Source organism: Alternaria dauci, chromosome 3 (genome assembly GCF_042100115.1).
Source record: "Alternaria dauci strain A2016 chromosome 3, whole genome shotgun sequence".
Classification (NCBI taxonomy): Eukaryota; Fungi; Ascomycota; class Dothideomycetes; order Pleosporales; family Pleosporaceae; genus Alternaria; species Alternaria dauci.
In genome coordinates, this window is record NC_091274.1 from 59,074 (window position 1) to 70,768 (window position 11,695).

Consider the following 11,695-nt stretch of genomic DNA (forward strand, 5'->3'; position numbering starts at 1 on the left):
ATCACCTTGGCTCTCTTGGATTTGGTTGAAGTTGTTGTGCAGGTCGATATACCTGGAGGGCCGCTGCGAGATTCCGAACAGAGGCTGAATATTAACTCAATGCGATGCTACCTAGATAGGAATGTCCGGAACGGCTGGCTATCTGGCATGACAAATAGACTGGAGCAGGTATGATTTGCCTGGCCCCATGTATGCTGGTCGAGAAGAAGGAACTGAATGTGAAGTATCTACGACTACCGCCACACCGGCATTACATATCACATAAACGTGCCGAAGGATCATTTGGGGATGCTGTAGCAGCTTCCAGAAAACCAATAGCTTTCTTTGCCATTGATACGGCGGACTCTTCGCAAAGCCTGGAGAAGGAAATCACGTGACTCGGGCGTGGAAGTCTCAAAGAGAAGGCTGGCATGGGACGATTTGGATGTTGTGACCCTGTAAACAGGCGTCACTTCGAGACACCTCCATTCTTTCACCTCCTCCATCTGTCCGATATGAATTCTGACCTTTTGGTGGAGACGGTTCACCATTCATATGAGTGTCAGATCAGGAATGATGCTTCTACTGCCATTGCTTGCACCGTCAACAATGTCGAAATGGAATCTCGAGAACCAGGTGTGAACCGATTCCCGATGTGGGAGTTTGTTGGCCCATTGCATTGGCTGAAAGTCATGTCTATGTTCGTTGATCGACAAGGCGTGATAAGCGCTTTGGATGTTAGCTGGCAGATGGTGGTGCGAAAAGTTAGGATGATCTCCACGACGACCCAATACGACGCCTGCCATCGCAGCTAAAGTGGTATCTAGGCCAGCCACGGAGTCGAACAATGCGCATACCTTGACTTGTTGAGATTGAGCGTATGCTGAAAGCGTTTCCAAGCTAGCGCCCTGAGTGCTGTCTGGCGCTTCCGCATTCTGTTCCCTGAACACTTCGTTTCTAATCTCTGTCTTCTATCCATGGCGTCGACATATGCTCTGTATCATCAGCTATTCTTCGTCGTCATGGGTACTACAAAGATTTGTATCGTGATGGAACCCACTCCTTGAGCGCTTCCTTGGTTCAAGGCCGCCGTGCTAATGCTGCTATCGCATGCGGGAACAACAGCGGGCATTTCTGCCAATTCTCGTCCTCTCCTGTGAGCAATGCTCCGCAAGTTGAGGACTATAGCGGTACTGCCACCTGTGAAGTTGACCCGGGTTTCCCAGCCATGTGCGTGGAGTGAGCTGTACTAGGTTGTGTCTCTCAAAAGTGTTTACCTCCTCTGTCGCTTTGTTGATGGAGCAGTCGCGCAATCTAACAATATTATCAACAACATTGTTGTTGTCTGTGATGCTGTGTAGATTGGGGAGTAGAGCTTCTTGAATCCCCTGTCGGTCAAAGGAGCTCCTTAGCGGCAGTAGTTCTGCAGCTAATTTACGACTGCTGTGTATGTGCTCAAACAAGATCTGCAAGGTGATAAGAACTAAGACGCAAGCTAAATTGTCGCGGCGGAGGTGTTCGGCTGCTCAGTTCAGCAGGCTGGTCTTTCTGCCGTCGCTCTCATGATACGAGTGTATAAACTTGCCTTTATGCCTCTTATTGAAGGCCTGTTGTGTGGCGATGATCATTGGGTTGTGCTTTAGAAAACGGTTGGATTGTATAGCTTCAGGATTGTTACGCTGGGTTCCTCTGGATCACCGCCGTACCAGCACTCACAGCACTCTGCCATGTACTGCTGCACTGGGCATCGCGGTACTCGATGGGGGTGGATAAAAACCAGCATCTTCGGCATCATCAAGCACTAACAGCTACTGCATATTGTGTTTGTTGCAGAGCTCGTCGTGTAACCAGCTTAAACTCATCTGCCTGCGGGTCCTTGCAGCTACAGACCTTGACCTGCTCAACTATCTCCTGGAGGCGCTGCTGAAGTCAAGCTGTGTGGCCGACGACTACTCATTGGTGCGGTCGGAATACTCGATGGCAAGTTGGGAGTTTCTGCAGCTTGTGTTTGGTGTAAGCGATGACGGCAGGAAGCGTCTAACGAACTCGCCCTACCCCACTGACGCCTATCAGAACAACACGAGATTCTGGCACAGCATATCGCCTGTAACTGATCGAGTAGCGCTCCACGGTTGGGAGAACCAGGGTCGCGGCTGTACGGCACGAAACACGAAGGCTGTGGTCGAATCTCGGGACGATCTAGAGGACGGAGGCCGGTGAGAACTATTGCAGTGATTGAATTCAGTAAGATACACGATTTACCTGAGTCGTAGGCTCTCCACGAGAGTGTGACGAGTGGCGCAGATTCTTGCTGTCGACTAACACGAGAGGCTCATTACGAGATCGGACCGGTCAGGGTTCAGGCTGTTCCGCGCGGCCGGCACTTCTTATGCCGTGCAGAGTGGACCTGTGCGATTCCGCTCGTCAGCATCGAGATCGACATCACCGTACCTGGAATTCGGCGCCTCGGGCAAGCTTCTTTGAGAACGTGGGCGAGAAACCGTGCACGAAAGTGGAATGACTCAGCTGTCAGCATGAGGCTCAAGTACGCTAGTCGCCGCTCGGTCTCCGCGGGGTAGGGTGGGCCCTGCTTGTTTGGTAACCAATCGCAATACGCACATTCAACACAAGCAACTCTGGCGAGCACGACGTCTTGTGGTGCAGATCTTTTATTGAGACTGTCTTCTTTTCACAACCTGCCACGCAGGGCTGGACCAAATGCACAATATTACACGTCTTGATTTACACACTACAATTAATAGCTCCAACCACGTCTCCGCCATAATCCCTTGTCCTCGAGCCGTCCATCCATCGAAAACCGCTGCCGAATCGAGTCGACGGCACTCTACTGCTTGTAGCAAGGGGTGCGGAACTGAGCATTCCAGCCACTGACAGTCTTGTACTTTCCACCAGCGTTGCAGGCGGTGCCGGCCGAGAGAGGGTTGTTGGGGTTCGTCGCACCGTCGGCGCGGTGGGCGTTGGTGCACCAGCGCTGGCAGTCGAGATTGCCAATCTTGGCATCCTAACGGACGAGAATATCCCAATCAGTATTCAATATTTCACTTTATCTCCCTGAGGGCTTGCTCACCGAGTAAACGCAGCAGTGAGAGTCATCTTGGAAGAGACACTGGCACCACTGGGCAGCCTGGGTGGTGATGGCGGTGGCCATCAGCAGAGTGGCGAGAGACAGAATGCGAACCATTTTAGCGGTTGTGGAAGGGTTTGAATTGGTAAAAGATTGTAAAGTAGAGTGGATTTGAGTTGAGGAACTTGGTGCTGTATTGAGAGGTGGATGTCATTCAGAGAGCGGGTGGTGCTCTGCTATTTATCATGTCGAGGTAAGAGATACTCCAACTAGGACTTGCTTGAGCTCGTGCGTGTATGCAGAGATAAAGGAGCCGTCACGGATTTTCGGCCGAATAGTGCAGTCAAGTCAGTCCAGCCTCGTATCGTGTCTCTAGACCGCCGGGCTTTTACATGAGTCTATGCGTTGTAGGGGCATCTCCTAGGTTGCGATCGCGGTATACCATGGCCACCGGCACAATTATTGTGGGTATAGAACTACAGCATGTCGATCACGAGGGATTGAAAATACGCTAACACAGGCCAACGTAGGGAATATGACGAATGGGAGACAGCACGCTTCATTTTCGGCCGTCATTTCAGATATCACGAACTCGCTGATCAAGTGATCCACTTACATTACTTTTGCTTGTTACTACTGTTGATCCTGTTTGAAAATCTCTTCCCTATTCGGTCCTTGCTGGTTCGTCCTTATTCGGTCCATTGCTCGGTCTAATAATCTATGCACTGGTTTGAGCTAACAGGGCTCGTATTGAAGGGTATGGCGTGAAGACACGCGTAGGAATGTGTCTCATACAATCATCACAGCGACTCAACCGCATGTGGTCTTCTGCGCCCCCTTGCTAATGAAGTCAGCACTACGACTAATGTTCTACTCAGCTGACCACAAGGATTCATTTGCGATAGACGAACTTGAGCTTGCCGTCGGTATAAAGCGACAGCAATCCTCTCTAGACCCAAGACACGAACGCAGCATCTTCCTTCTCTCGCAGTCAGGTTAGCTCAGTACCCACAAGTTCAATCACCGTCCTTACTCTCACTCAACGCTTTATCAATCTCGAATCCCGAAAAGATGGTCCGCCTTTCCATCTTCGCGGTTATCTTCGCCGCCGTCACTTCCGTCGCCGCCGACGGATACTGCCAATGCCTCTTCCAGGATGGCTCCCACTGCTGCGTCACTGTAAGTCAACTATAGCCTGACTCCCGAGTGAAGCCAAATCTAACAACGTACTAGGAATACGGCATCAGGAAGAACTGTGAGGAGAGGTGCATAAACAATGGAAACTCGGACAAGCAGTGCAACGCTGGTGGCAAGTACTCGAACGTTGGCGGATGGCATGCACAATGGCGCCGCGCCTGCGTCGATTCGGGCATCTGAAGATAGGTAGTACATAGGAGCTTGCTAGGGTGCCTTGCGCAGTCTAGACTAGGGAACCGTTTCTTTGCATCATAGCCAATAATACTCCTTCTTTTGGGTTCCCTCAGTTGTTGAGATGCTGAAGCCTCATTCGAAAGTTTGCATGCATATAAGCCACATTTCCTCCAAGTCCTCGATATATGACTTGAACAAATAACAATCAATAAATCACCTTGTATACCTCACTCACGACTCGCATCGTGGACTAGTACTGCGACCTGTTTGATAGCCTAATTCGACCCCCCTGTTCTGCTGATACGACATACGCCTCGTGTAGTTCACATGACGATAAGCCTTTCTAAATGAACACAAGCGTTTTTTGTGGACTCAGTAAGCTTACTACCGGGAATTCATCTAACCTATGCACGTCCCCCCCGTAGAGCGCATCGTGAATTCGCGCATATATTTTTATGACTCGTGTGATGTGGTGTCCTAGTCCGCTGGACTCTATAAAGACCGTGGATTCTTGCCGCTCTGCGAAGCCTTTCAATCATCACATCACCCATCATACAATCGCAAAGCCCGATCCAACTACACCGTCCATATCAACGCCCAACATGGTCCGCCTTCTAACTATCGTTACCGTACTCTTTGCTGGCGTAAGCAGCGTTGCTGCTTCGTACTGCCAGTGCCTCTACCCAGACAGCAGTCACTGCTGTGTTATTGTAAGTCATCATTTATCACTTCACACTCAAGCATCATTTGCTGACAACTGTGGTGTAGGACAACATAGCCAATGATTGCACAAGGATGTGCTTGAAGGCGTCCAAGGACAACACGACCGCTGGACAATGCAACGCCGGCGGAAAATTTTCTAATGTCAGCTCATGGAACGCCAACTTCCGCAAGCAGTGCAAGCCACCGTTCATCTACTAAGTTCTGGAATGCACTCCCGCCATCGACAAAGCTCCTGCGAATGCGTTCCCTGTCTGTGATTCCATCCGAGGAAGACATGCAGTAGTCCTTTTCAGGTCGTCAGGAGAAATGTCGACAATTTGCCCAATCAGGAGAAGGAATGCGATGCGGCATTTTTGGACAACTTGTAGTTGGTTGGTTTAGCATCGGGGGCTTATTGAGCGCGTATCAATTGCTTGTCCTTCATTTCGCGATTCATGTTATCACTTTGTCTTCTAGAGGCTACTTTGGAAAAGTAGTGCTTGGCCCATCACCAGGCTCTGTACGCTGCCTGATGATCTGTCAATGCTGATCAGCTTGTACATAGGACCGATAATAATCTCAGCACGCACCTCTACAAAGCACTTTGAAGTAAACTAACACCTCGTTCAACATTTCTTCACCGACACCCCATAACGGCATCAGTCATTACCGCCGAATAATCAAGAGTACGTTTGCCGTACAGAAGATTGGAAGAATTCTATTGCAATGGAGGGTAACCACACTGTCATTTTCTAGTGCCACCTCGTTCGCGCGCTTTACAGAGTCCCCGCAACATTGTGTCCAAATACGCTAGGAGAAGACTCTCAACGTACGGCTAACGGCTAACGGCAGTTGTTTTCCCCTAAACGGACCGCTACACTTGCTTCGGGCGCTACTATTTCCAAGTTCTAACAATCCCTGTGAGCAATAACGCCGAACCACCGAAGGGACGTTTTAGTAAGAGCTCACCGTGCTGAAGATCGTCAAGGTTCTTCTCGAATGGGGCTTTGCGAAGGCGATATGATTCACAACTTCGAGAAGACTTCGAACTGACAGGGATCAACTGCTCTCCGTGACAACATCGCAGCATGAAGAGCTAAAGGCGGTCGTGGGTGCCGGGTAGTCAGCGCTGCCGCACATGACGTCAGTGATCAGACGGCTACCAGTACCGAAGCACCAGTCGCTCTGTCTTACAACCTGGACAATGGTTTATGGGATTTTCTGTCGTATGCGACACGTGATGATCCCGCCAAGCGGAGAAACGAGATTACGGTTGCAGGAGCAGGTGCAAGCTAGCTGCAAAGGGGTTAGCACTTAGCTTAGGCGGCGTATTGCTCGGTGTTGTAAGGCGCCCGTATCCTGGCGCAAAACAAGGGGGCGTTCCTGGCTTTGGTTGAGGGCATGATAAAGATGTTGATGGTGTTTGCTTCCATTCGATGGCTGGTGAGCTGATATTCACAGCATGACGAATTTCGCCGATCTAACCTACTAGGGATATTCAGCGTAACGGGATATTTCTTGAATCACGTCGCGCGAGGTCTGTCAAGTCGCCTGTTCACTGTTATCACGTCGATGTCTTCTTTGGTTGCGCCGATCGGGTGTTGGCTTTCTCGATACGAGTGACGCGGACAAGGCAGAGCTAGTCGCACGTGGGAGAAGCTCAAATACAGCATATTCAGAGATCATCGAAGGATGCGTGAAGCGAACGCTGTAGCCGGCGAAGCTTCATGTCGGAGTGGAGGACGCGGAGCGATGAGGTGATGCAGAAATTGCCAGCAGTCAACCACGCTCCCGAGGTCGTGATCCCTGTGTCCCCCGCGCACTCTGATGAGTCAGCATCAGGCCGCCAACGTCAGGCGTGCCACCCCTGAACTCATCACAAACACACTGTTAAACATTCCGCAAAATCTACCTTACCATGCCTTGTTTGCGAAGATAAGCATTTGATCTTCATATAGCACAGTGTACTGGCAGTGTCATTGGAGCACGCGTAGCAGCACGCTGGTCACAAGTTCCTGCCATCAACAACCGGACGAATAGGATCTGTTTCGGAATCCGCAAGAAGGGCGCACGCGATGATATCAGTTGAGCTCTACCGTATAGCATGGCAGGTTGCGTTGTCTGCAGCGGCTGCTGCTATGATCGTCTTCACATTCAAGCTGGTGAAGATGCGCATGATCTTCTACAAGCTCAAGAAGCAAAGAATGGTATGTAACCCGCTTGATGACCGCAGATGTTCTTAGCTGACTCGATACATGTCATAGCTGATACCCCCGTGGGACTTCGCAGCCGGTAACCTTAAAGTGTTACCAGGACTCCTCGAGAAGTTTCCAAAGGCTCCCAACAATCTGATGCATTCACACTACTATCTTATGACTTCAAGGACTTCGATAATTGTTTCTACGTCGATCTCTGGCCTTTTACCAGTCCCCTCCTGGTAATCACCTCGCCAGAGCTAGCGACACAAGCATGCCAAGAATATGATCTTCCAAAGCCTGCGATTCTCATTCCATTCTTTGCACCCTTTGCGGGTGGCCCCAATCTATTTGATATGAACGGCGCAGAATGGAAGCGCTCAAGAGCTCTTTTCAATCCGGGCTTTAGTGAAAGGGTCGTGCTTGGCAGCACGCCGCACATCATCGAGGAAGCTGAGGTCTATGTGAAGCTGCTGAGAGAGCACGCAAAGATGGGAGATACATTCTCGCTGGACAGATTGACGTGCGACTACATGATGGACGTGATTGGTGCCATCACCATGTGAGTTCATTGTCGTGTCTTGAAATTTTGATCTCGTGCTGATATGCATGAGCAATACCCGCCTTCACTCTATGACCAGCCACAATGACCTTGCGGCCGCCATGCGAAGTTCCATCGAATGGCATTGTCAGGATGAAGAGTTGAACCCATTCAAACGCTGGAACCCGATGCGGCCCTTGACTGAGTGGCGCAACGGCCAGATTATGGATCGCTACATCAGCACTGAGCTGGACAAGCAATACGAAGATTGGAGGACCAACGAGCCCAAAAACCGTGGAAATTCCATCATGAACATCACAATAGCAGCGTACATGGCTGAGCGCAAGGCTGCGGCAAAAATGGATGCCGACTTCAAGAAGTGGGCGACTATCCAGATCCGGTTGTTCCTGTTCGCTGGGCACGACTCGACCGCTGCGACAATCGTGTACAGCCTCTATATGCTGTCCAAGCATCCAGAGGTACTGGCTAAAGTCCGCGCAGAGCTCGATGAGGTCTTTGGACACGGCATCGACACAGCTAGTGCCGTACTGAAGCAGCGTCCAGAGCGTATCAATCAACTTCCATACACCACTGCTATCATCAAAGAGACTCTCCGACTTTTTCCACCAGCCGCCGGCATGAGAGGCGGGCTTCCAGGTGTCTTCTTACGTGGCAGGAATGGAAACAAATACCCTACAGAGGACATCAACATCTGGATCTTACACGGAGCGATACAGCGGAATCCAAAGTACTGGCCCGAGCCTCACACATTTTTGCCGGAGCGCTGGCTTGTTGAGCCTGGCCATCCATTGTACTCACCGAAGGGAGGTTGGCGGCCATTTGAAGCTGGCCCAAGGAACTGCGTTGGCCAAACGCTTGCGATGTTGGACATCAAGATCACTTTGGCAATGACAGTTCGCGAATTCGACGTACATGATCAGTATGAAGAGTGGGATCGGCTTCATCCTTCGTCTGGTGTCAAGACGGTTTTTGAGGAGAGAGCTTACCAGGTACCGCAGGGAGCAGCGCACCCGGTCCACGGCTTTCCTTGCAAAGTCACAGCCCGGGGGATGTCTTAAAGTTTGTCAGCAAAAAATTGGAGGAATGACATGTGTGCTATTGGAAGAATACCTCATCGTACTGCTTGACGTGTAGCACTTGTGAGTGAAATACATTCATTTATGACAGGTTTTGTCAAGGTTCTCTAACGGTCAAGACCAGCTAGCTAATCTAACAGCTATGTTCGCACAACATGCTCAAAGATTTCCAGCACTTGAAGAGCACGGGCAATGGGGTCGTATTTTAGTTCGCCGATGCCTTGTGAGATCGGTTTCGTGGTGACTGTCTCCCAAAGTCGATCGTGGTTGCCGCCAGCAAAGTCAAGAAGGGCGTCGCGAACAAAGTTGTCCCGTATAGCTTGCTGAGCACTGCAATCAGGACGTTGCTGACCGACAATGCCGTACATCTCTGTACCGTGCACTGCGGGTGCACCCTCGACAGGTCCAACCGTAAGCAGGCGTGCGTTGCCACCTGCGGCGGCATGTGCAAGAGCTGCGCGTGCAGCAGGCAGGGTGAAGAAGTAGTCAGTGAAGAGAGCCCCTCGCACCTCGACTGGGATGCGACCATTGACATTGTACGCAGCGACGATTCTTTCGGCGCGGCTTCTTGGGATGCGCGACTTTACGACGAGCTCTTCGACTATGGTCTGGATGTTGCCCGGGTCGAACTTCTCGGTCGCGTTGAGAACCCACAAGTCAGCCTCGTTTGACGCCGTGCTGAAGATGATATCTACTTCGCGGCATGCCCCTGACATTAGCACATCCAGCGGTGTACTATCCAGAATGGCTCCAGGTTGAAAGCGGTCGTCCACAATGCCGATGGTAGTATTATCTATACCGTGTCGGTCACCAATATCACGAGCACTGACCTTGATGAGCGTCTCAGCAAGAACCTTTGGGTCCAGGTTCAGCAGTTGTTCGGGGTCGTTAGCAATGTCGAGGGCGGCGAGGAACTTTACTGCTTGTTCCTCCGCCCACCAGGCTGGAACGATACGGGAGGCCCCGCCAGAGAATGCCGAAAGACGCTTGTAGAGACCTCTAGCGGATGGAGCAGCGAGGAGGCCAATCGTCGAATAGGCACCGGCACTGTGTCCGGCAACAGTAACGTTTTGGGGATCGCCACCGAAATACGCGATGTTCTCCTGCACCCACTTCAGTGCGACAATCATGTCTTGTAGACCGAGGTTGGTAGCGTTCGCAAAAACGCCCCCATATTGAGAGAGCGACAGCCAGCCGAATGGGCCAAGTCTGTAGTTGATGGACACACAGATAGCGCGGCCAGTCTGAGCAAGACCGGAGCCATTTGATGTTGCCGAGCTGTTTGCACCCACTTCGAAGCCTCCACCAAAGATGTAGACTATCACAGGAAGTAGATCTTTGTTCTTCCGTATGGGTGCCCAAATATTCAGATTCAAGTAGTCCTCACTGAGGCTCTTCTCAGCATTGAGCCAGCTGGTGTCGCCGGCCTGCATCGGCGCAGGGCCAAGCTGATCATAGGATCGGGTTTGGTTGAAAGGCAGTAGGAAGGGTCGTTGGAATCGTTTCGCGGTGGCGTAGGGAATCCCGAACCAAGAACGCACTGTCTTGTATGTAGTGGTCATGATTGTTGTAGTCTGCAAGGCGTTTGGGGGCAGCTAATAGAGAGTGTTATGTCAAAGGTGCAACGTCGCCAGTGATCCTTAAATGCATGCTGCTGGTGACAAAGAGCAGTCAACTCCATGCAACGCTAGGCCTACGTAGACCATGATTATCCTGCGCCCTTGTGAGTATCCGACATAGCCCCATGCGGTAATTTTGTCATCGTTCCGACGAGGTGCTAGGATACAGTATTCAGCCATGCGTCGCAAGCGACCCGCGGTGGGCTGCTAGAGTGACTGAGTCATCCAGAAAACATGATCTTGATTCGCGGCAACTCTGCTACTCCCCCAGATCCAGCCAGTCAGACTCACCTATTTGCCGTAGCAACAACCTTGTGGCGCGACTGCATGACTGCCCTGCCGCCACCATAACGCTATACTCAAGACAAGAAGAGTAGCGTATTTGTGGGTTTCAAGGAAAGAGAATGATGACGTCTGAGTCGGTCCGAAGCGCGAGTTCACGTGTTGACGCGTCACGTATCCTGATTTTGTGCCTAACGCCCAACGCCGACTCCGGTCCTAGCCCGGAACTTGAAATATCCTGCCTAGGTAGGATAGCGTACGGACCTTGCATGAAAATTCTGACATGCTGAAATCCTTATGTCGTTGCAAGATTCTGATATCATCCTATAAGCTCGCTAGACGCGCTGGATAATTCTGGAATTAGCAAAGGGATAGCATTGGGGCGAAGCATCGCACGTATTCCTATAGGGGAGTTATATGCCCGAGAACCTTGTGTAGTCCAGTACTGTTTGCATTAGTCAGGTGAAGATTGAGCACCTAATAATCATCGCAAGAAAACAGGCAACTATCAGAACACTTAAAGGCGTCTCTACACGCTGGAAGATGCAAACAGTAATATATCCCCTGTTGTTTTGTTAGAGGTGTTGCGGGACAGACATTCATAAGCATCTACGCGAGAAAGTAGGTATCTAGGTTTAACAGTTGCGTGAAACCTTTAGCTCTCCTAGTATGTAGTTTCTCACAAGTCTTCTCCGAGGCCCTCTTATCAAATTCCATCGGGATGCATCTTTCCTTTTCTATAACCAAGTCCACGCTTAACTCTTGTGTCCCGTTATTTCCTCCGCCTCCTTTACCACCCGTCCGTTTCGATGCCCGTACCCTGT

General features: G+C 50.8%; 5 protein-coding genes across 5 annotated transcripts; 3 read left to right on the forward strand and 2 right to left on the reverse strand.

Annotated features, from left to right (window-relative positions):
- Positions 1–2,824: 2,824 nt before the first annotated feature.
- ACET3X_003702 (uncharacterized protein) lies at positions 2,825–3,181 on the reverse strand (the record flags this gene model as incomplete). Its single annotated transcript, XM_069450590.1, has 2 exons — positions 2,825–3,001; positions 3,068–3,181. 2 exons carry the CDS (start codon positions 3,179–3,181, stop codon positions 2,825–2,827), a joined length of 291 nt encoding a protein of 96 aa, XP_069307680.1.
- A 954-nt stretch (positions 3,182–4,135) lies between these two features.
- Positions 4,136–4,441, forward strand: ACET3X_003703 (uncharacterized protein; the record flags this gene model as incomplete). Its single annotated transcript, XM_069450699.1, has 2 exons — positions 4,136–4,243; positions 4,298–4,441. 2 exons carry the CDS (start codon positions 4,136–4,138, stop codon positions 4,439–4,441), a joined length of 252 nt encoding a protein of 83 aa, XP_069307681.1.
- A 541-nt stretch (positions 4,442–4,982) lies between these two features.
- On the forward strand, positions 4,983–5,356 carry ACET3X_003704 (uncharacterized protein; the record flags this gene model as incomplete). Its single annotated transcript, XM_069450810.1, has 2 exons — positions 4,983–5,145; positions 5,204–5,356. Exons 1-2 carry the CDS (start codon positions 5,038–5,040, stop codon positions 5,354–5,356), a joined length of 261 nt encoding a protein of 86 aa, XP_069307682.1. The 5' UTR covers positions 4,983–5,037.
- A 1,856-nt stretch (positions 5,357–7,212) lies between these two features.
- On the forward strand, positions 7,213–8,952 carry ACET3X_003705 (uncharacterized protein; the record flags this gene model as incomplete). The annotated part of the gene is made up of 4 exons (XM_069449928.1): positions 7,213–7,344; positions 7,402–7,429; positions 7,474–7,894; positions 7,947–8,952. 4 exons carry the CDS (start codon positions 7,213–7,215, stop codon positions 8,950–8,952), a joined length of 1,587 nt encoding a protein of 528 aa, XP_069307683.1.
- A 158-nt stretch (positions 8,953–9,110) lies between these two features.
- On the reverse strand, positions 9,111–10,532 carry ACET3X_003706 (uncharacterized protein; the record flags this gene model as incomplete). The annotated part of the gene is made up of 1 exon (XM_069449939.1): positions 9,111–10,532. The coding sequence occupies one exon, from the start codon at positions 10,530–10,532 to the stop codon at positions 9,111–9,113; it is 1,422 nt and encodes a 473-aa protein (XP_069307684.1).
- Between the last annotated feature and the right edge of the window lie 1,163 nt (positions 10,533–11,695).